The following is a 25,146-nucleotide window of genomic DNA, read 5'->3' as shown; positions in this document are numbered from 1 at the left end:
ACTTAATGGGGTAAATTTTAGAGAGCTGAGCTAAAATCCTAAGCTAAGAACTCATTGAAGTCAGTTAGGGCAAGCAACATCTCTTAGTCCCTGCGAAGTTACTGAAGCTCTGCAGCTTAGACTATGGTAAACATCCTTTTCTATAAGCCACATTAAATTCATAAAGTGTTATGTTAATACAAGTATTCTTGTGTATTCAGATCTATTATGCATGTTTGGGGGAGTTTTTATATCTTAGCAAAAGTCTACTTTTCATTCAGTTGATTTTATTTGATTACTGAAACTTCGATGTTTACTATTTCCTTCTTTTCTTCTTTCTCACTACTATTACTACTTCAGATTACTAGTTTGTATAAAACTATGTTCAAACAGGATAAAGTTGGCACGGATTCTGAGGCCTGAGTGTCTTTCATTACACTGTACAATCACATGTCTATTGTTTCTCAAAGCAGCCTTTGACATAGTTCTAATTGATTTAAACTGTTTCCCTGAGCCTTTGATCATTCATTCTACTTATATTATTTTACACTATGGATAAAAATTGTGGTTATTTTTCTATATGACAGAAATATATTCTCAGGTCTCCAGGCCAACATATGAAGTCCTTAAAAACAGTAGGTCAGCATAAGCTTAATTTTGATTGAAATAAATTCATATAATCATTACCAACCACCAGACATATTGGGGAAGACATGGATTAATCAGTTCCCATACGGATAAATTACTATGCTAGTTGTTTACTAAAAACATTTTCAAGATTTCCTAATATGCACCTTTTACACTCACTGCACGGGAATGGAAGAACAACAAAATACAATACAAACTGTTTACTTTTTCATGGATTTTTTTTTTTTTTTTTTGAGTCAGAGTCTTGCTCTGTCTCCCAGGCTGGAGTGCAGTGGTGCGATCTCGGCTCACTGCAAGCTCCGCCTCCTGGGTTCCCGCCATTTTCCCGCCTCAGCCTCCTAAGTAGCTGGGACTAGGGGCGCCCGCCACCACGCCCGGCTAATTTTTAGTATTTTTAGTAGAGACGGGGTTTCCCCATGTTAGCCAGGATGGTCTCGATCTCCTGACCTCGTTATCCGCCCACCTCTGCCTCCGAAAGTGCTGGGATTACAAACGTGAGCCACTACACCTGGCCTTTTTCATAGAATTTTAAAACGGTTTCTTAATATCTCAAATTGGGTCCGGAAAAGGTCCCCCAGTATTTTTTTTTCTCTTCTGTTCTGAGTATGTTCTAACTCTTCATAACTCCACAGAAACAACTTTCACGTTTTGGAAAATGAGGGTGTTAAATATGTATATCTAATTGCCGCTTTAATTTTCTTTCCTCTTTCTGTTCTCCACCGTATTCCTTATACTCTGCCCTTCCCAATGTATAGTCTACCATCTCGTTTTCTGACATCCCATTGAATTCCAGGCTCAAGCAACCTACGGTCTAGCTCTTGCTGACATTTATATGCTGTGGTACTCTTTGCAATTTATCTAAACTCTCTTGGCTGCCATTTGTTCATTTGTAAAATAAGTTATGTCTAGATTATCTCCAAGAACCTTTTCACCTCGTATTTTTATAATTTCCATACTGTCTAAACGGTTCTGAAAGTTGTAGGCAACATTAAATCCTGAAATTGGAAAAATCAATGTCATGTTTTCTTTAGATGCAAACAAATGCTGATGTCCAGACAACATGTGGATTTCTCATGACCAACATGCCTTCCCGGGTCACTCATTATGTGTCTGAGTTTTTTTCCTCCTCCACAATCACTTATCCTTAAGGAATGTGTTTATAGCCAATATACTAATTTTAAATACTGGGAAAAAAACAATTAGTACAATTAGTAGTTAAATGTCATTTATGAAACTATATAAATTGAGACAGAAATGGCTTTCAGATTGTGTATACTGTTCCTTATTCCATCAGCATTAATATTAAGATCTGACCTGGCTCTATCCTTGATCCAAAATATCATGTACTATCAACATAATTGTCCTCTGGCACAATATGTTCCTCTTGTACTGTGTTTCCAAATCTGTTCTGCTCATGCTTGTCATCTGTGTTATAGGTCTTTACTAGCATTTTCAGATTGCAGTTATGTAATTTCCTTTACAATTTCTCTTAACTGTGGGTACACCACTTCCTTCTAACACATCAGTTCATTTTCTTTCTCTTACAGAATATTTTAAAATTTTAAAATAAATTTACACTTGATGTCCCTTTAAGAACAGGAGCACTGGAATAAGATTTGCAAAAGTTTTCGGACCCCTTGATTAAAAAGTGCCTAACAATTTACTCAGTCTCTTTGAGTAAAACTTTGTGAAATACAAATATTTTACTTTTCTAGTTTTTCTCCAGAATTTTTTTTTCCTGTAAGTTTATTGGGGCACTCTCAAGTTCTCCAGTAGATGTACAAAAAAAAAAAAAAGAAAGAAAAAAACAGCTTTATAATCAAAGCTGTTTATTGTGTATGCCAATATTGTCCCTGATACTTCACAAGTAGATTGGTCTATTTTAAGTGAGTAGCCGGAAACAGGAAAGCATTGAGGAAAGGCTGATAGAGACGTTTCTACTACAATTCTAACATTGTATAGTTTATTATGATTACTATTATTATTATTTTAAAGTACTGTCTCATTGGGGAAAAAGCCAGAGAAAACATATGGTCAAAAGCATCTAGCACTTCTGTGATGATGTTCCTTGAACTTGTATTCCGATAAGTTTAAAACAACCATACTGCCACATTTGATTGTCATTGACCAGCTTTCTGGGAGAAGTTGTTTGTCAAGAGTGCCTTAGCCTACTTTAATCTTCCAAGTTTTGTCTGCAATTTCAGTCATTTAATAATTACTGCAGCAGCACTGTCTTTGAATACATAGAGGAATTTTGATTACATTAAGCGTTGCCAAATGACTACACTAAAAGGATTTCTCCAGCAGTCTTGCCTTTCTTTCGGTTTTACAGCAATTAGGCTGTCAGAAGGAAACCTATCAGTCCAAACTGTCTTTTGGAGCTTCAAGGTAGCTGCTCTGGAGGAGGCAGCGGAGGCTGCACCCAGGGCCCCCTGGCTCCGCTGCCTTCAGGTTGTTGCTTGCTCAGAGCACGTTCTGTTCCCAGTTGACAGATTGATTCCCCTGTCTTACCTCTCAGTTGTTGCTGGTCAGCCACATCGCACTGGATGAACAAAGTCTTCTGAGGTTCAAACTGCTTATCCAGGGCAGCTTTACACTGTACACCTGCTTCAAGATTCCAATCCACCAGCGCTACCTATAGACAAGAGGAGAGGAATCGCGGGCCTGCGCAGCTCACGAAACAGACGGACAAACCATAAACACACAAGAGGCTCCCCTCCTGGACCTGAAATGTGGCAATTAGGTTCGGGTTCCCTCCCAGCCACTTTTGAGGTGTGCTCACAGCCTCAGCTTCAGCAAATTTTGGAAGTGGAGTGGGCACGCGGGGCGCGGCCTCCCTGTCTCCCCCAGTGCACCTCGGGCGGCGGGGCGAGTCTCGGAGTGTGTGAGCAGAGAAATTTCCGCGGCTGGGCGCCGGGCTTACCTTGGCGCCCTTAAGCAGCAGCGCCTCTGCAAAGGCTCTGCCTATGCCCTGAGCCGCGCCGGTCACCAGCGCCACTTTGCCGTTCACGTGCATGATGCAGCCACTGCTGGGGCGGGCGGTGGGCGAGCTCCGCGTCTCCGCGCGGCCGCAGCTTTTATGTCCCCCCTGCGCGCGCGCGCGTGCAGCCCGGCGGGGCGCTCCCCTGCCAGTGGGCGGGGAGGAAACTGTCAAGCCAGCCCCCGCCGGGGAGCCCACGACTGTGTCACCTGCCCCCTGAGCGCTCCGGAGAGCCAAGCTTCGCGATCTTTGCCTTCGGGACTCGCAGCCCTGCTCAAAGCCTCCCCTCAGCCTCTGGCTCCGTGATTGGCAGACAGCTGACAGAAGAAAAGTTAAAAGGTTATTTCTGAAGAAGAGTTTCCTTCAGTGTCCTAAAGACCAGCTGGATAGAAGGAGAGCGGAGCAGAGGCTTGCAAGCTTGGATTCCTCCTCCTGCACTCCTTCCCGGCCCCGCCTCGGGAACCAAACAAGCAAACAATAAAGCAGACTTGTTGCTCTTTTGTCTCAAAGTTTTGTGTGAGTTCCCATGTCATAATCACTGGGGTTGAGGGTGACGGGGAGCAGAAGTAACTAATACCATTGTTTTCTTCTTAGTTACATTTTGGACAAATTTTTACACATACTGGAGATGAGAAGTGAACTCTGCTCTGTCCTGAAAACCTGGAATCATAACATTTCAAGGCTAGGACTAGAGTCTCCTTGGCGCTGTGTTTCTGATCAGTGTCAATTGTGTGTCATATTGAGATATCCCCACAAGAACTGCCATCATCAACAGGCCCTCCAGACCCGCTGGTAGCCTAGCAAATTGTTGGCTCAATGGAATGTTTACTTGTTGAAATATGCCAACTTTGGAAGCTCTGAGTCAAGTTTGGGACAGACGTTCCTTGCTCTCCAGGAACTCCAGGACTAGCTGTATGCGCACTTGCATTCAGCAAGGGCTATTCCACTGACCTTTTTTCTCTTTTTCTCATGTTGTCAGAGGCAGGCTGCAATTTTAATTCTGTAAACGTAATTGGTTGACCTTTTTTTTTCTCTTTTTTTCTTTTTTTAATCTTGAGACAAGATCTTGCTTTGTCTCCCTGGCTAGAATGCAGTGGCACAATCTCAGCTCTCTGCAACCTAAATCTCCAGGGCTCAAGAGATCCTCCTACCCTGGACTCCCCAAAAGTGCTGAGATTACAGGCATGTGCCACTGTGCCCAGCTGGCATTTATTTTCTTAAAGAAAAAAAAAATTCTAAATACTTGGGGGAAATGGGAGTTGAGCAAAAGATTGAGACTAACAGCAGAATAAATCATTTTTATATCTTTTTTGCCTGTTTCCAAGGGAGACACTGAGAAAGGTGGCTGGCTGGGCAGGGAAGGAGTGTATGAGGAGACTGTGTAAAATGTGTCTTGTCGTGTTGTTGGTAAGCTGCTAAGCAAATGTCTTTAACATTAATTTGAAATTAGGTCTTGACAAAATGTTGAGAAAGTAAGACAGGAAGATGGATGTTTAAGGATGATAATTAAAATTGTAATATGAAGAGTAAACTGAGGGGTCATATTGAAAGGAAATAATAGTGGAAGACAAAAAGAAAACAAGGAACCGAACAAAACTTCAGCTCCTCTAATGGCATGCACAGAACATAGAAGTTTCTGATGAAGGAACTGGCAAAAAAGACAGAAAAGGAACTGCTGCGGTAACATGGGAACATGTTGGGAGAACACCGGTTTGCAGTTTTTGTGGGAGAAGTAGTTTCAAGAAGAAAGAAGTAGTTAATAATGCAAAGTACTCAGGTGAGCACCAAGGAATAAAGGATGGAGAAATATTTTGAATTTTTCAGGACAATATTTAGTGTGAGTAAATTTAGAAGGCGCAAAAACTGAACAGCTGGAATTAAAGCAGAAAATGACCTGTGAGAAGACAGATATTGTCATGGACTGGAGACCAAGGTTACATGGAAAGAGAAATGGACTGGATAGTAGTTGAAAAGATTAGATAGCAAATATGTTTTTCTTTTAAGAAAAGACAAGAAGATTGATTGAGGTCAAAGTGCAACGAGTCAAGGATAGTGACAAGTGGAAGAACAGGAAGAAGTTTGGCAGTGGGTGAGTGAGGCACAAGGGCATCAGCATTGGATTCAGACAAACTGAGTTTGGATCTTGTGTCTGCTACTGACCAGCTGTGTAACCTTGGGCAATTTGCTTCAACTCTGGGTCTCAGATTCCTTATTATAAAGTAAGCTTTTCTAAAAAAAAATGGTGAAAATTAAAATAGGTAAAACATATTAAAAACTATTACAGAGCTTGCCACAAAGTAATGTTACATTAATAGTAGTCCCAACATATTACTTCTGAAATATTTATGAATAATAAATGTGAGATAGAGAAAAGTGTGAGGAATAGGTTTTTTTAGTAGATAGCAAGGACTGAGGTCTAGAGAAAAGTTAGTACCCCTTCATCCCTTTCCCTCCTCTCAATTTCCACTGCCACTGTCCAGATTCATATTTTCTCCTATGATAGCAACAGCAGTTAGCTTCTCATTGTCTCCAAATTCCCCTCCCCCCGCTTTTTTTTCATTGTGAGATGCTTTATTACAGTGAATTAAACTGTTTACCAAACCGTGATCTCTGTAAGGAAGGATGTTTTCCCTTTTTAGTTGATATGTAATAACTGTACATATTTATGTGATCTATATATACAAAGTGATATATATGTACAGAGTGATATATCAATGCATGTATACAATGTATAGTGATAAAATCAGGATTGCTTGTGTTGTATACATTCAAAATCCTCTCTTCTAGCTTTTAGAACCTATACACTAAACTATTGTTAACCATATTCACCCTACATGTGTTCTAGAAAACACTAGAACTTATCCTCTACTCTAGCTGTTTCTTCATATCCATTAACCAACCTCTCCCTATACACACCTCACCTTACCCTTCCCAGCATCTGATAGCCACAATTGTACTCTCTACTTCTATAAGGTTTTGTGTTTTTTAGCTTTCACATATGACTGAGAACATGCAATATTTATTTTTCTGTACCTGGCTTATTTCATTTAATTGCTCCACATTTCTTACATCCAATTTAGCTTCTGCACTTCTCCTAGGAAAATTTCTAAAACTGATCTGATCATGTTTACATATTCTCATATTTAAAATCCTTAAAATATCTAAACTCCTGGGCATCACATCTGAGGTGTCCCATGCCCCGTGTCTTTCTTGTGGCCCTTCTTTACATGCCAGGAAGCCATGTGTCAGTCACAGGTTTATTATCCCTAATCTAAAAATCTGAAATCCAAAGTGCTCCAAAATCTGAGCCTTCCTGGACTGCGATGTAAGCAAGATATAAACTTCTAATCTGTTGGGCCTTTGCATGTTTGCTTCTATTTGCTGTCACAGCCTAACCTAATATATCTCCCAAAAGAAAAAATCCTCCCAAATGTCCCTGATGACCAAATCATGTAGAACACTGAGCAAATTAAATCTTTTTGGTAGATAGCAGTCAGGCCAACCAAATTGGCTAACCTACTAGATCATTTATTGCCATAAAGTCTGCAAATAGACATAAATCACTTATCTAACAAAATAAAGATAGTGTCATTATACACTGCCTCCCTGGTCCCCACTCCTAAGCAATAATCTTTTTTAAATGAAAGATTTTATTAAAAAGTGCTCCAAAAATCTGAAACATGACGAGTGGAAAATTCCACATGTAAGTACTTAATACAAAGTTGGTTTCGTGTACAAAATTATTAAAACACATAAGATTATTTTCAGGCTATATGTATAATATGTATATGAAACAAATAAATTTTGTGGTTAGACTTAGGTCCCAGCCCCAAGATATCTCACTATGTATATGCAAATACTACGAAATCCCCCCAAAATTCTGAAATCTGAAAATACTTCTAGTCCTAAGCATTTTGGATAAGGGACACTCACATGTATAGCCTATAAATAAGAATGTTTTTGCAAAATTATATGGATGATGGTTTATCTCAAATTTAACTTCTTTTTTGCTAAGAATTATGTTTTTTATAACACAAATCACTGTGATGACAGAAATACATAGCTAATGTAAGTGAGAGTAAATAATGTCCTGAACATAGAAGCTGAGAAATACATATAAAAATCAGAAGATTCGGGAGATGTTGACTGGGTAAGCAGCCCTTTTCTGGTTTTATAATATACCACATATAATGTTCCATAGATATTTTAAATTCAAAATGGAATTTTAATGTAAAATATGAGAACATTCTTCTCCAAAAACCCATTATCAATATATTTCTGTTATATAAAAAGATAATCACAACCTATGGGAAATCTCACCATCCTATTAAAATTTTCCATCTTCTCTTGAACACATATCTCATATTTATCTCTACTTCTCTTTGGTCAGCGTGTATTGCGCATGTACTTTGGGTGGCGCTGTGCTGCATCAGCTGGAAGGGATCCAGAGAAAAAGACACAGTCCTCTTTGAAGACACCCAGAGACAGTAAGCTCCTTATGATCCTGTGATTGGTGTTTCCATGGTAGAGATCTGATAGCTGCATAAGAAAACAGTTGAAGAAAGTGGGAGGGCAAAGATACTTAGAGGAGGGAGTATCAAACGTCAAAGGCCTGAAGGCATGGAGAGTGGGTATGTTTGAAATGACACATGGCTTCCTAGCATGTAGAGAGCTGTATTTGATTTAGTTTTTCAAACAAAGTTCTCTTAAAATAAAAACAAATGCAACACTCTGATGCCAAGTTAAGAGAGGTGATTATTCCTTTAACACAATTAGAAGTGTTGATTGTTGAATATTTACTCAGAAGCAGGCATCTCTTATTGTCTACACGCACAGCCTCTGCAATCAGACTGCTTGGGCTTGAATCCAGCTCTACCATCTACTAGCTCTGCGACCTTTGGATAGTTAGTTACTTAATTTCTCTGAATCTCAGCTTCCTCATCAGTAAAATGAGGATAATAACAGCGCCTATTTCATAAAGTTGTTGTGAAGACTGTACTAAGTTAGATACAGGTCAAGTGCTTAGACTGGTGACTGGCACATAGCAAATGTTACATAAATGCTATTATCATTAACCAGTATACATATATAATTGCATTTATTATTCACAACCAAGCTGTGAGGTAGTTATTATTGTGGTCATTTTACAGATGAGAAAAACATGTTTAAGGAGTTTGGGGAATCTGGTCAAGGTCACTTATCTAGAAAATGAAGGAGGAGGCTTTGACTCAAGGTGTGACTGACTCCTATTACTTCTTTTTTGAAAATTAAACTCTTAATGTTGAGATAACTGTATCTGAGCAATACATTTAGCCCTGTCTGAATGGTGATTTATTTAAGAAATAGAAGTTGAAAATAGACTGAAATCAGCACTCATGAGCAAACATATATTTTCCCATACCCTAGTGTCTGTCAGCTCAGTTCTGACCTGTTAGGCCAGGCTAGTCTTAAATTCATTTTTCCTTCATCCCATGCACAGTGGTGAGCACAGACATTCCAAGAAGTACTCACTCACAGGCCCAGGCTCAGATTAGGCAGGCCAGTCACTCACCTGATAGACATGTTTACTGAATTTTAAAATAATCACATATAAATCAATACAAAAATCAGCTTTTTCTTTGTTGAAACAGACAAACGAACAACAACAAAAAAACACTGCTGGCGTAAGACAGTTACTGCTAGTAATGGGGTCTGGGGGCTTGTCTTAGCTCTGCTACCACAAGCTACAATAGAGGAGCTGACTATTTTTAAATAGCTACTGTGTTTCTGTTCTTTTATAAGATATTTCATTTAGTTTTTTTGCTAACCCTGCAAGGTTAAGTAGTATTATCCTCATTTTACTGATGAAGAAAATGAGCCTCATGCAAGACAAGTGACTGATACCAGAATTTAGCAACAAACTTGGGTACGCATCCAAGTCACATGGCTCCAAAGCCTTTGCTTTGTCTACTCCACTGAATTCTCTTAGATCTATATTCAAATGCTGTCTCATCCTCTTTGCTAATTGTATGATCTTTGGGTGATTATATAACCACTGTGATCCTGTTTCCTGAGCTGTCAAAAGGGGAACAAATTGACATTCCTTGAAGCACCCAGTACAATGCCTGGCACAAATTTGGTGATCAATGAAATATTCTTATTAAGTTTCTTCCTTAATATTCATATTTATTTCTGGATTAAGAGATGCTTAGTTGAAAATGGAGAAAGAACGATGACACAGATAGATTTTCGACTCCAGAATATGGTGAGATATTTGTAACTTTTCTTGGTGTATTAGTTTCCTAGGGCTGCTATAACAAAATACCATAGACTTGGTGACTTAAACAACAGAAATTTATTTTCTCACAATTCCTGAGGCTGGAAGTCCAAGATCAAGGTGTTGGCAGGTTTGGTTTCTTCAGGTCTCTCTCGTTGGCTTTCAGATGGTCACTTTCTCGCTGTGTCCTCACAAGGCTTTTTCTCTGTGAATGTGTGTTCATGTGTGTGTGCGAATTTCCTCTTCTTATAAAGTCACTAGCCAGATTGGATTACAGTCCACGTGGCCTTATTTTAACTTATTCACCTCTTTAAGGGCTCTAATTTCAAATACAGCCACATTCTCAGGTATTAGGCTGTAGGGCTTCAATGTAAGGATTTGTGGGGGGACACACAATTCAGCCCACAACACATAGATTTTCCAATCTGGAAACGGAATTCTGTTTTTTGACAAAACTGTATTGGGGAAACTGACAGATGGATGCATTAAGGATTGAGCCAGTCTTGTGATATGTACTTAACAAAACATCACACATTCCTGCAAACGGCAAGAACAGAAAGGCCATTCAGTTCAGTAATGGGAGAAGAATCTAATGGTCAAACTTATTCAGTTGCCAAATGGTCACGTGGTGGTAATCTGTGACACAGAGAAAGAGGAAAAGAAATTCATCACTTACAGGTGGACCTGAAGACTGAGGAAGAAGAACTTTTGAGGCATTTCTACACATGTGTTCCAATATTGGGTGGTATCAGTCATAAACAACTACTCTAAAGTAACTTCTACTTAACATGTTGTGCTCATATAATTTGTACAATTTATTCAACAAATGTTTTTTGGCCGCCACAGATATGTCCTGTGCTAGGGCATGAGTACATGCAGTAAATAAAACAAATAATCTTACCTCCATGGAGCTTGTAGCCTCATTGGGGGTGCAGACAATAATTTGGTCACAGGCAGATATATGGCAGCCCATGTCAGAGGGACTTAACATGGTGAGGGGGAAGAGGCAAGTCTCCTGTAGGAAGTGCTGTTTCTCCTGAAGTCTGAAAAATGTTTATGGGTAGAACAGAAGTTAGGAGAAGGGAAGAAGGGGTAGTGCAAACAGAGGGAGCTGAAGATTCTAGTGTCCAGGAGAAAGGGAGAATGCTGTGTATCTGAACAATTAAAAGAAAGGCTAGAACATGGGATGCTGATGAGGGATGAGGAAATGGCAGAAGATGAGGCTGGAGAAGAAGGAAGGAGGCACACCACTACGAACATTTTAAGCCATAAAATGGACTTCATATTTTACTCTCAGACAATGGGAAGTCACTGAATGGCTTTAAAACCTAGAGAGACCCCTATGTTTTGGGTGTTTGAAAGATTATCTTGGTTTAACTCGGAGAATGAATTGTAGTCAGGGGCAATGGAACCACAGCAACTGTATTTTGCCTGTTTTATTGTTATAGGATCTAGGATGTTGGGAAGAAACAAAGAAATTCAGGCGTCCCTCCTGAGAACAGAAAGGGAGTAGAGTGTTCCATCATGATGCTAATCACGAGAATTGACTTGACAGGACAGAATCAAGGGAAAGAACGTCAGTGAGACTTCTGGTGACAATCACCCACTCATATCTGCATTTTCCATTTTTGCGTTTGTCATACTTTTCATAATAATGAAAGCAAATATGTTGTGTATAACACTGGATGTCAGCTTATACATTTGGCTTTTAAATTTGGGCAAGGAAACCTCTTTCCACTTGATTGAGCAGTTTCATCTTTGCAATGTATTTATTCTTTCTGAACTTTTGGGTAGTGTCCTTGTATTAGTCTGTTTTCATGCTGTTGATAAAGACATACCTAAGACGGGGTAATTTATACAGAAAAAGAGGTTTAATGGGCTCACAGTTCCACGTGGCTGGGGAAGCCTCGCAATCATGGCAGAAGGCAAAAGGCATGTCTTATGTGGCGGCAGAAAAGAGAGAATGAGAGCCAAGAGAAAAGGGAAACCCCTTATGAAATCATCAGATCTCCTGAGACTTATTCACTACCACGAGAACAGTATGGGGGAAACCGCCCCCATGATTCAATTATATCCCACTGGGTCCCTCTCACAATGCGTGGGAACTATAGGAACTGCAATTCAAGATTATATTTGGGTGGGGACACAGTCAAATCATATCAGTCCTAGAAAATTCTTTAGGACAGACTCCTTTTACTTTTTGGCAATTTAACCCTCCTGGTCATGAACGAGTTGTCAGATTAGCTTTTCCTAATTTCACATTATGATGGGGAGAAGGAAATGCAAGTTTTCTGCACTTAAAAGATTCCACATACTGTTTGGACCCTCCCATGCATAGTGGGGAGAATAAGTTTCTTCATTCTGTGATTATTCAAATAGGCAGTCTTATCAGACAGGAGACCCTCTGGAGGGTCCTAGCAAAACTGACCTAAACCTCAGAGCACTCGAGTGAACAACCGAAGTCCTCTGTGGAGAAATGATGTAGAGTCGTGAACGGGAATATGTTGCTCATGGGTCATTAGTGATTTGAGTGTCTTTTTAGCTGGTGTCAAAACAGGTCCTATTCCTCAGTACCTGGTGTCAAGAGAAGACAACTTTCAGAAGCCCATTGCCTAGACTTGGAGGAGGCTCTTAACATGGTTTTTTTTTTTTTTTTCCATGTTTCATAAATTCTTAGGATTTTTTAAATTTAATATCCTTTATGAACTAAGGTCAACAAAACTTTAATCAGTGAATATATTTTTGGTTCTGAGAGTTAGAACACTCCTTCTTTTAAAAACAAAAAAAAATTTTAGAATTTTGTTTTTAAATATATCTGGACATATCAAGACAACTGGTTATCAGCCTTTTCAATTGAATCCTGACACTGAAATTGTCTTTTTAAACTTACTTTTGTGTAACTATCCTGGATCACTGGCACTCTGCTCTGGAATTAAATTTCCCTGATTTCTGTCAACTTTTTGAATCTGCAACGGTGGGAGCATATAATACACTGTATGAGTAACTGCACAAGTTATTGTTAGAAAAATTCCTACTGATGATAATCCTTATGAGTTTTATCTGTAACCGTGCAAGTAACCTAAGTATCTTATGGAATTAGAGGCAATAGTCTGTTTTACAAAGAGTAGGGGAGAAAGAGAGAGAGAAAGAGGTAGAGACCAAGACCAGTATCAGGAGAGGAAGAAGGAGAGAGACGGAGAAAGAGACGCGGAGGGAAGAAAGGAAGGAAGAAAGAAAACGTTAGCATACTTTCCCAAGAATAGGCATCTCAGTGTCTCGCCCAAAAATCAAGGTCTTCCTCTGCTCAGAAGCACAGAAACTGTCCAGGAGGGGAAGCTCTAAGTAACGGTAATAATAGAAAGTGATTGACTTGACAGTGAGATAAGACCAGGTATGTTCCCGGAGACCCACTGTGAACGAAAATTCAGTTTTTGCACAGTTTCACTCTGTGGAGAGAATACAGCACTATTACAAAACTTCTTTTAAAGAAAAGACACTTTGGGAATTGGCCTCATCTGTTTTTCGTAGGCAGTTCAGATACGAATAAAGGAAAGAAGAAAACATCTCCTTCCTTATTCTCCATCTGCGTATCTCACTATTTCTCATCCTCCTTACAGACACTCAGCTGGAAGTTCACAGATCCAGTTTCTTCTAGATTGTTCCTCAATCTTGTGGGTAATTTTAGGCAAAATATGCAAATTTCTTGTTTGGTATAAGGTTTTTCTTTCTCCTACTAAAACAAAAATGTTTCCGCTACAAACTATTTAAATACTTTGTAGGGATTTTGTCAGGATTAATGAGGCAACAGACAGTCACAGATGACTACACTTATTTCAAGAATGCATTATTATAGTATGTCTATTTGGCATTACATTGATTTTGTTTCAGGTCATTAGCTTATTAATTTCCACTAGACAGTAGAGCTACTGTGTCTTGTTATTTTTGGAGTTAAAATGGTGTAATATTCTCAGAGAGCTAGACATCAACTTAGCAAACTAGAACTAGAGAATAATTTATTCTTTGCTACCATTGATGTTAATTATTTACCACAAGACAGAGCTGCGCAAGAAGAAATCTCAGAACTTTAGTTTGGATAAAGACTTTGCTTTTTGTGGTCTGTTTCGATCCCTTTATTTTATAGATAAGTAGATTAAAACAATTAAGTGTCTCTCCTATGTCACACAGTTGTTATTGATTGGGTTATACTTAGGGGCTAGATCAAGTATTCCCAGGGAGTACATTTTTACTGAACATAGCTATCTTTGTGAAGAGAAAAATAACAAGATTTATAGGTACTGAAAGTTACCCAGAAATCTCACATTAGTCTAGGAAGAGGTATGTATTATGATGTTCAGGGTTACTGTGGCTTGATATAATTAAACAGATGTATATTATTAGTCTAGAGTCTTCAAAATAATGATAATGGTGATGATGACGGTGATGATAGTTAGCATTTTTTAAAGGCTTACTCTGCAACAAGTATTATACCTAGAGGTTTATACGCATTATCTCATTTATTTCCTAAAATGTTGCAATGAGGTTTCTTCTTCTAATCTACAGAAGAAGAAACTGAAGCTTACAGATATTTGGTAAATTGTTCCAACTTCATTCTGTAAGTATATGTGAGATCTGACCAACTTGATGCCACCCTATGCCTTGTCACAGTATTATTCTGCTATACGTTTGAGAATCTGCCAAATTTTCTTAGGCTCATTATCCATTACTATCATTTTCTGATTTGTGGTGGAATGAATAATATTTCTAGAAGAAATATTTGCAATATTTAAGCAAATTTTATAATTTTTATACTAGGAATAAGATCTTGGACTTAATGTAACTATATGTTTAGGTGGTGCTAAGTAACAAGACTTTCTGCACTGAGTTTTAAAATGAAGAATGGGAAGGAAAGCTCTTCCTAAATAAAGCAGGAAACACAGATATCAGCTTACCACTTGTAACCAGCAGTGAATTTCTTAATCCTTTTCAAATCAGTTGTATACAACTTAAGAATAAGCAATAATGTTTTTTATAGAATGTTCTCATGACGGTTAAATGTTAAGATGTATGTGAAGTTTATAGCACAGTATTAGAAAGATCATCAAATCTTAGTTGATCTCAGTGAGTTCCTGCAAAAATAGGACTCATTTTGAGAGACTTGACTTCAGCAAAATGTTTAGAGGAAAGGGGAAATAACTAGATAAAATTTAAACCCAGATGCTTTGGAAGGGTTTTCTTGTAACTCTTAAATGAAAGCAAAAGAAAACTGATTACACAATATGAGTGTCAGTGATGAGTAAAATGAAATGTAGATCGAACCATAAGTAGATAAACATGATCTCAACATTATGTTTAATGAGTTAGTGAGATGGCAGTCAGAACTGGAATATGGCAGGATAAGTCTATCCATTATATTAAATAAACGTATCTGAATGTGGGCACAAGGAAGTTGAAAGCATATGCACAAATGAAAGACAAAAATCTAAAGGAGAAAGTGGGTCAACACAAAAGGATCAAGAGAAATATGAAATTATTATTTATCTGTAGTACCTATAAAAGTCTAGCTTGGATAAATCAGTACACTCAATTTAGTTCAACTTAAACATAATGATCCCACTTATAGTCAAGGTCTGGTGCTGGGTGGCAGGAATTAAAAGAAACATGAGAAGAAATAAGTCTTGACTTTAAACAATTTATTATCTGGTGAATGTGAGTAGAGTGAGTGAGTGACATGTGGCACAGAGTGAAAGCTTTATCTGATAAGGGTGGTATATTTTTTTTATTTCCTACTGAAAGAACAAAACATGTGAAAAATATCTGATTTACATTGTCCATTTTGAGTGTCTGAAGATAGATGAGGCAACAAAGGTATGACTCTGTGTTGAATTTTAATCCAAAAAGAACTGATTTGTAAAATAATTTTGACATCTCAGTATGCCTATTGAATAAAGAGGGAAATGCTGGGATTATTATTAGCCTTTCCAACCTGAGATTATGGAAAGTTCACAGAAAGTATGAGAGCTATATCATGACTACAGATCAATATAAATATCTATGAAAATATTTGTGAGACTTACAATAAAGTTCTACTTCCCAAATAAAATGTTCAATATTATAAACAGGAATTTGAAAGATGTTCTAAAGAAGCAAACAGGGAAAACAGGAATAATTCCTGGTCAGGTGGTAGATGAGATATGCTTAAATTTACTTATTATTTGACTAAGGCTACGATGCAGTCTACCCACACCAGTAGGGCAGCTCCTATTGTTGATAGCTGGCATCTCTTCTGATTATTTATTGCCTGTGCTGTACCAGTTAATGCTTGGAATATCAGCGCTGTGTTCAACAGATATGTATTTGATATCTAGTATGTGACTGGGTCAGTAACAGGCCCTAAGGGAACAGTACTATTTTCATCTTCATCGTGCTCACTTTCCAGTTGAAGGAGGTAGAAAAAGTAATTATTGCAGGTAGTGATAAGTGAAACAAAACTAACAACACATGATTGGGGTAGAGTGATATGAATGGGGGAGAAGGAAGGATTCCATGAGATGAGCTGTGAAAGGAGGCTTCTAAGGAAGCAACACTGGAGTTGAGAAGGGAATAAGAAAGACCCAGCTACTTGGAGATTGGTAGAAGAATGAAAAGAAATGCATAAGATTTGAAGAAGAGTTTATGAAGGTGAAGGCTTCCATGAACTCATATTTCTACATCATGGGGAGAGTAATAAAAATGCTCTTTAAAATATATTAAACAAGATATCTATATCTATGTCTACATGAAGGTGGAGAGGAGACAGAATAGCTGATGCAACAGATGAGAGTGAATAATCGAGTATCTACAGCTTCTACAATGATCATCAACCAGGTTCTTCCTGCCCAATTGCAGCAAGTCAATCACTGAGATAATGGGTTTTGAAAAAGAGAAGGACTATTCATGAGGTAGCCAGTGAGGAGGTGGAAGAACAGGTCCCAACTCCACCTCCCTGAAGATAAGGCTTAGGGATATTTATGGGTTATACAAGAGGGGTCATCAAAGACATGAGAAAAGGTGATTGCCAGTGGGGGAAAAATGAAGCAATCAGTGATCTATGCAAACATAGTTGGGATTTATGGCATTTCATAGGACATATTTGCAGAAAATGATGGTATTATGATCTGAGGGTGGAATTTTTGGTCCTCTGATGTCAAAATGCTCTCCGGCATTTACACAGGCCCAGCTGAAGAGTCAACCAGTTTGAACTGGTCAGGAGCTGCCCCACATTCCTGAAAAACAACTGAAGTGACCATTACCATGGTGATTTATAAATGTTCAATTTATTATGCAGCTAATGAAGGTTAAGTTTCAGTGTTTAGTGGTGCAGCCTTCACTTACTGTGGCCTTCAGTTTCATGGAAAAAAAAAAAAAAAAGAAAAAGAAGAAAAAAAGCAGGTAACCAAAAGCAAGCAGGGCATGCTAAACTTGGCACACCTAATCAGATGAACCCTCTGTTTCTCAGTGCTATTTTGTTTATAATCTTCTTTACCCAGGAGAACACTATTTGAACTAGAAAGAACAAAGCAAGAGTGGTCTGAAATCACAAGGGGTTCAGAAGAATGAAAAAGATGACCTGGATACTTTTAGAATGAGTAATAATTATTAATCCCAACAAATGACATTCTTCAGTGTCTAAGCATTTTCTTTTGTGATTAAAGAGCTGCTGTGAACAAACTTGGAGGAGAATGTGATGGGTACCAGAGACCAGAAATTTACAAATGGCTATGTTTTCAAAAGACAGGTCAAGATGGTTAGGGGGAGTGGGGCTAGGGAAGAGGTTATCATATATAAATTCCAGAAATTGTACTGAGGTGACGTTGATATCCATCTGCAGCACAATTCTATGCTTAAATATTGAACCAATTATTTTTGAGCTCTTAGTAAGGCAAGGTGGTTACCACTAGGAGCCAGCATGGGTTCAATAAGAATTTCTCATGCTAAACTAACCTCTTTTTTGATATAATTTCCAGCCTTTAAAGTGAAGTAGACAAAACAATTCTAGATTTGAGTAAGCCATACAAAGAAAATATCTGGTGGAATAACTTGCTTTTTAAAGTTAACATTTTGAAATCGAATCTAAAAAAACAAAAAGTTGATCTTATAGAAGTAGAGAGTAGAGCAGTGGTTACCGACACTGGGGAGAAAATGAGAGATTGGGAGGATGGGGAGAAGTTGGTCAACAGATACAGAGTTCCAAGAAGATAGAAAAGGTTCTGGTGTGCTTTTGCATAATAGGGTGAAGATAGTTAACAGTGAGGTATTGTATATTATAAAATACCTTGAAGAGAAGTTTTGGAATGTTCTCACTACAAAGAAATGAAAAATGCATGAGGCGATGAATATGCTAGCTACCCTAATTTGATTATTATACAACATCTACATGTATCAAAACATCAAATTGTATCCATGTGTCGATTAAAAAATAGAAAACAATATAATTATGTAGTCTACACGGAAAACATAAATGACTAAATGTTTATTGGGATTCACAGAATATTGCCAAAATATTCATGACTTTGCTAACCATATGAAACAAAAGGCTCACATTTAAATATATAAATAAGTTGATCTTAGTTGTATTTATATAATAATTATTGTGATCCATAATAAACCATACATATTTTGCTAATTTTATTATTTTTGTCCATGACAAGTGAAGTTATTATTATTATAAAATTTAGCACATAAATTAAAATGTATTTGTTATCCTATTAATAGTATTATTTTAAATGACAAAACTGTATTCCATATCTATTCCAATATGCCAAAATTTCATAAGTTAATTTATCAATATCTGTTTTTGGACATGTAGATTTTTGCATTTGTGACACTTTTTTGAAGTTTTCTAGTTATGTCCTTAGGTTAAATTCCTAAAAGTAAAATTTCTGAGTTATGAGGATATGCCAAATTACCTTCCAAAAATGTGATAATCACTGGATGCAGTGGCTCATGCTTGTAATCTCAGTGCTTTGGGAAGCTGAGGTGAGAGGATGGTCCTGAGGCTTAGAGTTAGAGACCAGGCACGGGCAACATAGTGAGACTCTGTCTCTACAAAATAAATTTAAAAATTAACTGGGTATGTTACTGTGCACCTCTAGTTCCAGCTACTTGGGAAGCTGAGACAGGATATCTGCTTGAGCCCAGGAGTTCGCGGCTGCAGTGAGCTGTGATCACACCTCTGCACTCCAGCCAGGGCAACAGAGTGAGACCCTGACTCCAAAATCAAAAAGAAAAAAGCAGAAACGAGATTCCAATGTATACTCCCACCAATTAATTTGAAGGTGACCATATCCCTTCTAACTATCAAATACTGTCACTCACTTACATCTTTGCCAAATGTGGGCAAGAAAAACATTAAATAGTTGTTTTTATTTAAATGCGTGTATCTTGATTGTTAGTAAGGTTGAATATTTTTCATATACTTAGTGCTCACTTATAGTATTTTTATTTGGTTATCAAATCATTTGCTTATCCATTTTTAATATTTTAAAATATTTTTATTTTGTATGAGAGTTATTAGAGCTATGGAAGAACACTTACATTATAGAAGTGCATCCTGAAAAAATTATGCATTAAATGACATGATGTCTGGAATTGTAAGTAAAATCACCTAGCAATGTGGCAGAGGCTGATGAAACAAGAATGACTATGAAATGGTATAATGATGGAAGATTGGGGAAGGGATTCTAGAGTTTCATAATACATCCCTCTCCATTTGTGTCTACATACAAAATGTCCATTACAAAAGGTAGACTATGTCCTCGTAAAAGTAATTTTATATGTTGCAAGTGTAGGAAGAAACTTTCAGTTTCAAGAGTTTCAGATGTCAAATTGTATACTTCAACTATGCCATTTTATTTGTAATAATCCAAAACCAGAAACAGCCTAAATGTCCATTAACAGATAAATGGAGTGACAACATCCATAGAACAGAATGTGACTCCACAAGAAAAGAATGAACTATTCACATAAGCAACATTAATGAATATTAAAATAATTATGCCACATGAAGAAAACAAGAATAATAAAAAACACTTTGCAATTAAAATAATATAAAATTCTAGAAAATATTAACTAATTTATTTTGAAAAAAGGTAAATCAAGGGTTGTCTGGAGGGCAAATGAGAGCAGGGAACGATTTTTAGAAAGGTGTACAGGAGTAATGGATATTTGGATGTGTTCATTAGCATGATTTTGACAGTTTCCTGAGTTTATCGGTACATGGAAAGTACCTAAATTGTACACTTTTCTGTTTTTTTTTTTAAGAGACAGTGTCTCACTCTGTTGCCTAGGCTGTAGTGCAAGGCTGTGATCATAGCTCACTACAGTGTTGAACTCCTGGGCTCAAGGGATTCTCCATCCGAGTCTCTGAAGCTGGCACTAAGGGCAAGCTCCACCAAGGGGAGCTAATATTCTTAAATTTTTTTATAGAGATGAAGGTCTTGGTGTATCAGCCGGGCTGATAATCAACTCAACTATACACCTTAAATATGTGTAGTTTATAGCAAGCCAATTATGTTTCAATAGAAGTTAAAAATGACTTATAAGTCTGGATCTACTTTTTAAAGGAAAACATAAGGTTTTGCAACCCTATAGTGACTCCACCATGCCTTTGGAAAGTCAGCCCGCATCAGTGGGAGGAAACATCATTTCTATATGAGTCAACAGAAATGTTAGAAGGGTGACAAAAACCACATCGCTGGACTATGAGATCTCTCATTTCTCTATTTTCATTTTCTTGACTGTGCAGCAATGGCCTTGAGGTCATGACAGGAGTAAACAAAACCTTATTTGCTCTGACAGTGATGTCAGTTCCAGGAAAAACACCAGCATGGAGTTCACCCACTCGTGCTCATAGCCACAGCCATTGAAACACCTATGGAGACACTGCAGAGGTGATGCCATTCTCAACCTTGATGCAGTCTCCTCCAGACCTCATTCATCACACTCAGTGTTTCTGCACCAGTTATGGTTTCAGCCTGGCCTCTTACAAGTGACACCAGAAACTTGAGTTTTGGACATCCAGGCACATGGTTCCTCTGCAGTGCCTGGAGTCTTCTTAGGGGTGCTAGGAGTTATGTGACATCCCCGAGAAAAAGGGATTCATCCTTCTCCCCAGAGTCCTACAGGATGTCACAACAACTTCCCCATCCTCAGGGCGAACTCTGAGCCTACAAAGAAATCCTGGCATTCAGGCCACAAATTAGGATCACAAAGTGAAATACTCTTTCCTGGGTGGGCTTTGGCAGCAAAGCAAATTAGACCAAAATTGGAAGAAGGAAAAACGATTTGCAAATTGCCGGTAATACTCAGGCTAGATCAATCTTCTTAGACAAGATTGTGTCAGGATCATGCCTTAACTAGTCAGAGAGGAAGGAATGACATTCCCCTAAGGGCACAGACGATTCGTGATTTTCTCCAGGGAATGAGAGAACAGAAACATCTGCTTTCTTTTGTTACACTGAGGTGACTAATATACACTATGGGGAACCTGTCAGGTGGTAGAGGTGACATGGTTTATGCCACAGAAACTGGCAGTGACCTAAATCTGGCAAGGGTCCTGTCCTGCACAGGTTAGAAAGTACAATGTAGCTCCTTAAAGCTTCCCACTTACCTGGAATTTTTGGGGAACTTCTCCGCTGTGGATGTTCAGATGTATGGGATTTGATGCCTCCTTTACATTCACAGATGTTTTCCCCCTGAGTTGTTATACTGAATACGGAAGCCTGTCTCCAGCGTGGATTCTCCAGTGTTGAATAAGTCCAGGACTTTGTTGAAGGGATTTCCCATATTTACACATTCATAGGGCTTTGCTCCAGTGTGAACTCTCTGTGATTAACTAAGGATGGAGCTCTGGCTAAACGATATCCTATATTCACCATACACATGAGGCCCAACTCTAGTGTGAATTCTCTAGTGTTCAATGAAGCCAGAGCTTTGGCTAAAGAAATTCTCCACATTCAACATACTCATAAGTCTTTCTCCAGCATGATTATCCAGTGACAGATGAGAGTGGAGTTTTGGCTAAATAATTTCCCACATTTGCCACACTCCTAAGGCCTTTTCTCCATTGTGAATTCCCTGATGTTGAGCTAGTTTGTATTTGTACCTGAAAGCTTTCCTGGTTCACTGCACTTGTAATGACTTCTTCTGCTGTGAAAGGCCTCCCTACATTTGGTGCTGCTGTGTGACTTCAATCCAGTTGTGAGTAGCCTGTGTTGGAGAAGGCACAGTTGCCAAGAAAATCCTTCCCAACTTGCCCACAGGTGAAGTGCCTTCCTGACACTTAAAATCTGCAGCCTTTCTCAGAGAAAGCGTTGTCCACATCTCCATTCCATTGTGTTCCTTCTAGTGCCTGGTGCACGTTTGCACTAAACCAGAATTGTTTCCCACATGCCTCACAAGTGTACCATTTCTTGCCAGACAGCGTTCCTTGGTGATCAGCCAGGTACAGAATGTCCCTTATGACCAGAACACACTTCTCACAGGGATGAGCCTTCTGGATGAATGGACCTAGCTGTGACACTTTCTACTGAAACACTCCACGGAGGATGTCTGCTCTCCCTTTGCTCCACACCAACAACCTGGTACGGTTATACATGCAAAATTCTCCGCATCACGTGGCACAACTCTCTCTGAGGCGCACCAAGGAAACTCTATTCCTTTCAGAAGTCATTAAAGGTCGACTATGTTCACAAAGATCATACTGAGATGGCTTCTCTTTCTGTAGGTGGAGCGAGCCGGGACTTGCAGGTGACCAAGAAGGGGGATCCGAGAACCGGAATCGTCTCCCCTGGCTCTCCGGAAGTGGAAGCGGAGTCGTTGCTGGTTGGTGCCAGCCCTCAGACTCGCTTCTTTGCAGTAGGAAGAAAGCCTCCCCACACACCTTCCCACACTCATCACCTTGAGCCAGACTCGGTGTCCAGTGAATATGACCATCTCCTGCCCATTTTCTAATGAGTGTTTTCATTAATGATTTATAAGAATGTGGTGGGTAAATCTATGGGCTTTGAAGCTAGTGAATCAACTTGGTTTCAGAATCCGGCACTGCTATTTACTATGTGAATTTAAGCAAGTTATTTCACCTTTCTGAGTGTCAGTTCCCTCATGTATACAAGGAAGATAAAAAATAATGTATACAAGAGTACTGGAGTAGTTAATACATGAAGGACTACATGTAAAGCCATTAGCATGATGTTTGACACATTAAGCATCCAATAAGTATTAGTTGCTTGCAGAATTATTAGTAAAAGAGATTGTTTCTGAAGGCCATTCCAGTTCTTAAATTTTATAATACCACACGTGAGGCCACCTGAAGTATGTGTATAAAATGTGTACATTTTAGCGATTTTTTTTTTCAATTCCCAAATTAGAGGTGTAGAGAAATCCTAGTAAGGACTCCAAGTTTGTAGACCTGTCAAAGATATGAAAATGAAAGAATAGCTTATTTCAATAAAGCCACTTTACATACCTTGTGTGCTTGTTTTTAACAACCATAAAAATTGGAAAGATGATTAAGGAACTGAAAAACTAGAAGGTAAATACTACAGTTTCCTTAATTTAAAGAGCAATTGTTTTTAATTCTGATTCACCTAAGAAGAAGGCATTTAACATGTAGGGCTTTCTGTATTTACATGTATTATATTATTAAATCCTCACAACAATTATTTGCAGTCATCATTATTATTACTATGCCCATATCATATGTTAATGTGGAAACTGAGGCTCACAAAGCTTAATTAAATTGCCTGAGTTCCTAAAATTAATAAATGTATTTTGGGTTTGAACCTGTCTTCTGACTGCAAAATTCATGATATTTCACTACACTATTTTCATTCAGCCTAACCTAGTCAGCCATGACCACATGGTGGTGTTTAAAGAAACATAACAACTAAAGAAATAAAAACAAATTTTAAAGTTTTAAATCGTCTTTCACTTTGAATGAAATCTAGCTCACATGTAACTTAAAAGATAAAAAAAGTACAATGGTAAAATGGAAATCTTTTAGAGAAAAAATTACATAAGCTGATTGTCAGTTAAGGATCCTGAACTGGCCTTTGTACTCTGGTTTATTAGGAGTGTTGAATAAAGCTTTTGGACAACACTTTGGATGTGATCATAGTCTTAAATTCTCTTTATTTCCATTTTTAAAAAACGTTTGAGAGTATTGCAGTACAAATTACACATTGACCACAATTTTGTCCCTTTTGAAAATCAAGTTTATTTTTAAGTTTGAAAATTCATACCCACGATAATAAAAGAAAGAGACTTACAAGGGATAAGAAGACATGGTTCCTAAAATAGGTTATCAATTAACTAGCAGGGAGATTTTATGCTGGGAGGTTACTAAGCAAGGAAATGGCATGATATGCCTTAGGTTTTGAAATAATCACTCTGGCTGCCGTGGAAGAACAGATGTAAATGGCAAGAGTGGACAAAGGAATACCAGTTAAAAAGTTATTGTAATTGCCTAGCAGAAACATACACTAAACTATAGTAAAAATGATGATGGAAGGAAGTAGATAGATATGAGGAATATATATGATTAGATAAAGGACTCAAAAATGTTTTTTAAATGAGTATGGTGTGTTGATGTTGGTGAGGATTACTATGGGGTAGAAAGAAATATTGAAAATAAATCCAAGATTATTAAAATTGAGAAAATACAAATACCTGTACTCTGTTTTCCCCATGGACATGTGGTAGTCCTTGGACATCTGCACACTTATCAAGAGATCTTCACGTATTTCTGATCCAGTTAATAAAATGGACTGGAAAGCACTGATCTGGTGCCTAGCATGGCACATGGTGCCCAGTGTCTGGCCCTCTGTAAATGTTCCCTCAGACATTGCTGAGGAAAGAATCTCTGAGCTTAGAGATATTTCAATAAAAAAAAAATTTCCAAAACTGAAAAGCGGAGAAAAAAAAAAAAAAAAGACTAGACTACAAAAACAGAGTACCCAAGAACTGTGAGACAACAACAAAGGTTTAACTACACATAATGAGAATACCAGAAGGAGAAGAGAGAAAGGAGATAAGAAATATTTGAAGCAATAACAATAGTGACTAAGAATGTTTTCCAGACTAATGACAGATACCAGACTACAAATCTAGGAAGCTCAGGTAGTTGCAAAAAAAACAAAGAAAGATAGAGAAAAAAGAAAAAGAAAAACAAAACAAAACAAAAAAAATAACACAACAAAAAGTACATGTGGGCATATTATATTCAAATTGCAGAACATCAAAAATA

General features: G+C 38.0%; 1 protein-coding gene and 1 long non-coding RNA gene across 7 annotated transcripts in view; both read right to left on the bottom strand.

Moving 5' to 3' along the window:
- Nucleotides 1-4,259, bottom strand: part of HPGD (hydroxyprostaglandin dehydrogenase 15-(NAD)) — a 35,038-nt gene extending 30,779 nt beyond the window's left edge. For 5 of the 6 annotated variants that reach the window (XM_011968676.1, XM_011968678.1, XM_011968681.1 and 2 more), the window contains exons 1-2: nt 3,551-4,091; nt 3,139-3,262 (exon numbers count right to left, since the gene is read on the bottom strand). In XM_011968676.1, coding sequence (XP_011824066.1) covers nt 3,139-3,262; nt 3,551-3,643 — 217 coding nt within the window. In that variant the 5' untranslated portion in view covers nt 3,644-4,091. Of the gene's footprint in view, nt 1-3,138; nt 3,263-3,550 lie in introns of all 6 variants that reach the window. The other variant, XM_011968679.1, reaches the window with a different exon arrangement.
- Nucleotides 4,260-4,900: 641 nt separating this feature from the next.
- On the bottom strand, nt 4,901-22,655 carry LOC105530934. Its single transcript, XR_001004716.1, has 3 exons — nt 21,511-22,655; nt 18,809-18,944; nt 4,901-5,836 (listed from the first exon to the last, which is right to left on the bottom strand). It is a non-coding gene; the product is annotated as an uncharacterized LOC105530934 (long non-coding RNA).
- Between the last annotated feature and the right edge of the window lie 2,491 nt (nt 22,656-25,146).

Source organism: Mandrillus leucophaeus, unplaced genomic scaffold, assembly GCF_000951045.1.
Source record: "Mandrillus leucophaeus isolate KB7577 unplaced genomic scaffold, Mleu.le_1.0 Scaffold856, whole genome shotgun sequence".
NCBI classification, from domain to species: domain Eukaryota; kingdom Metazoa; phylum Chordata; class Mammalia; order Primates; family Cercopithecidae; genus Mandrillus; species Mandrillus leucophaeus.
Note: the sequence above shows the minus strand (reverse complement) of the source record. Positions and strands in the feature narration are given on the sequence as shown.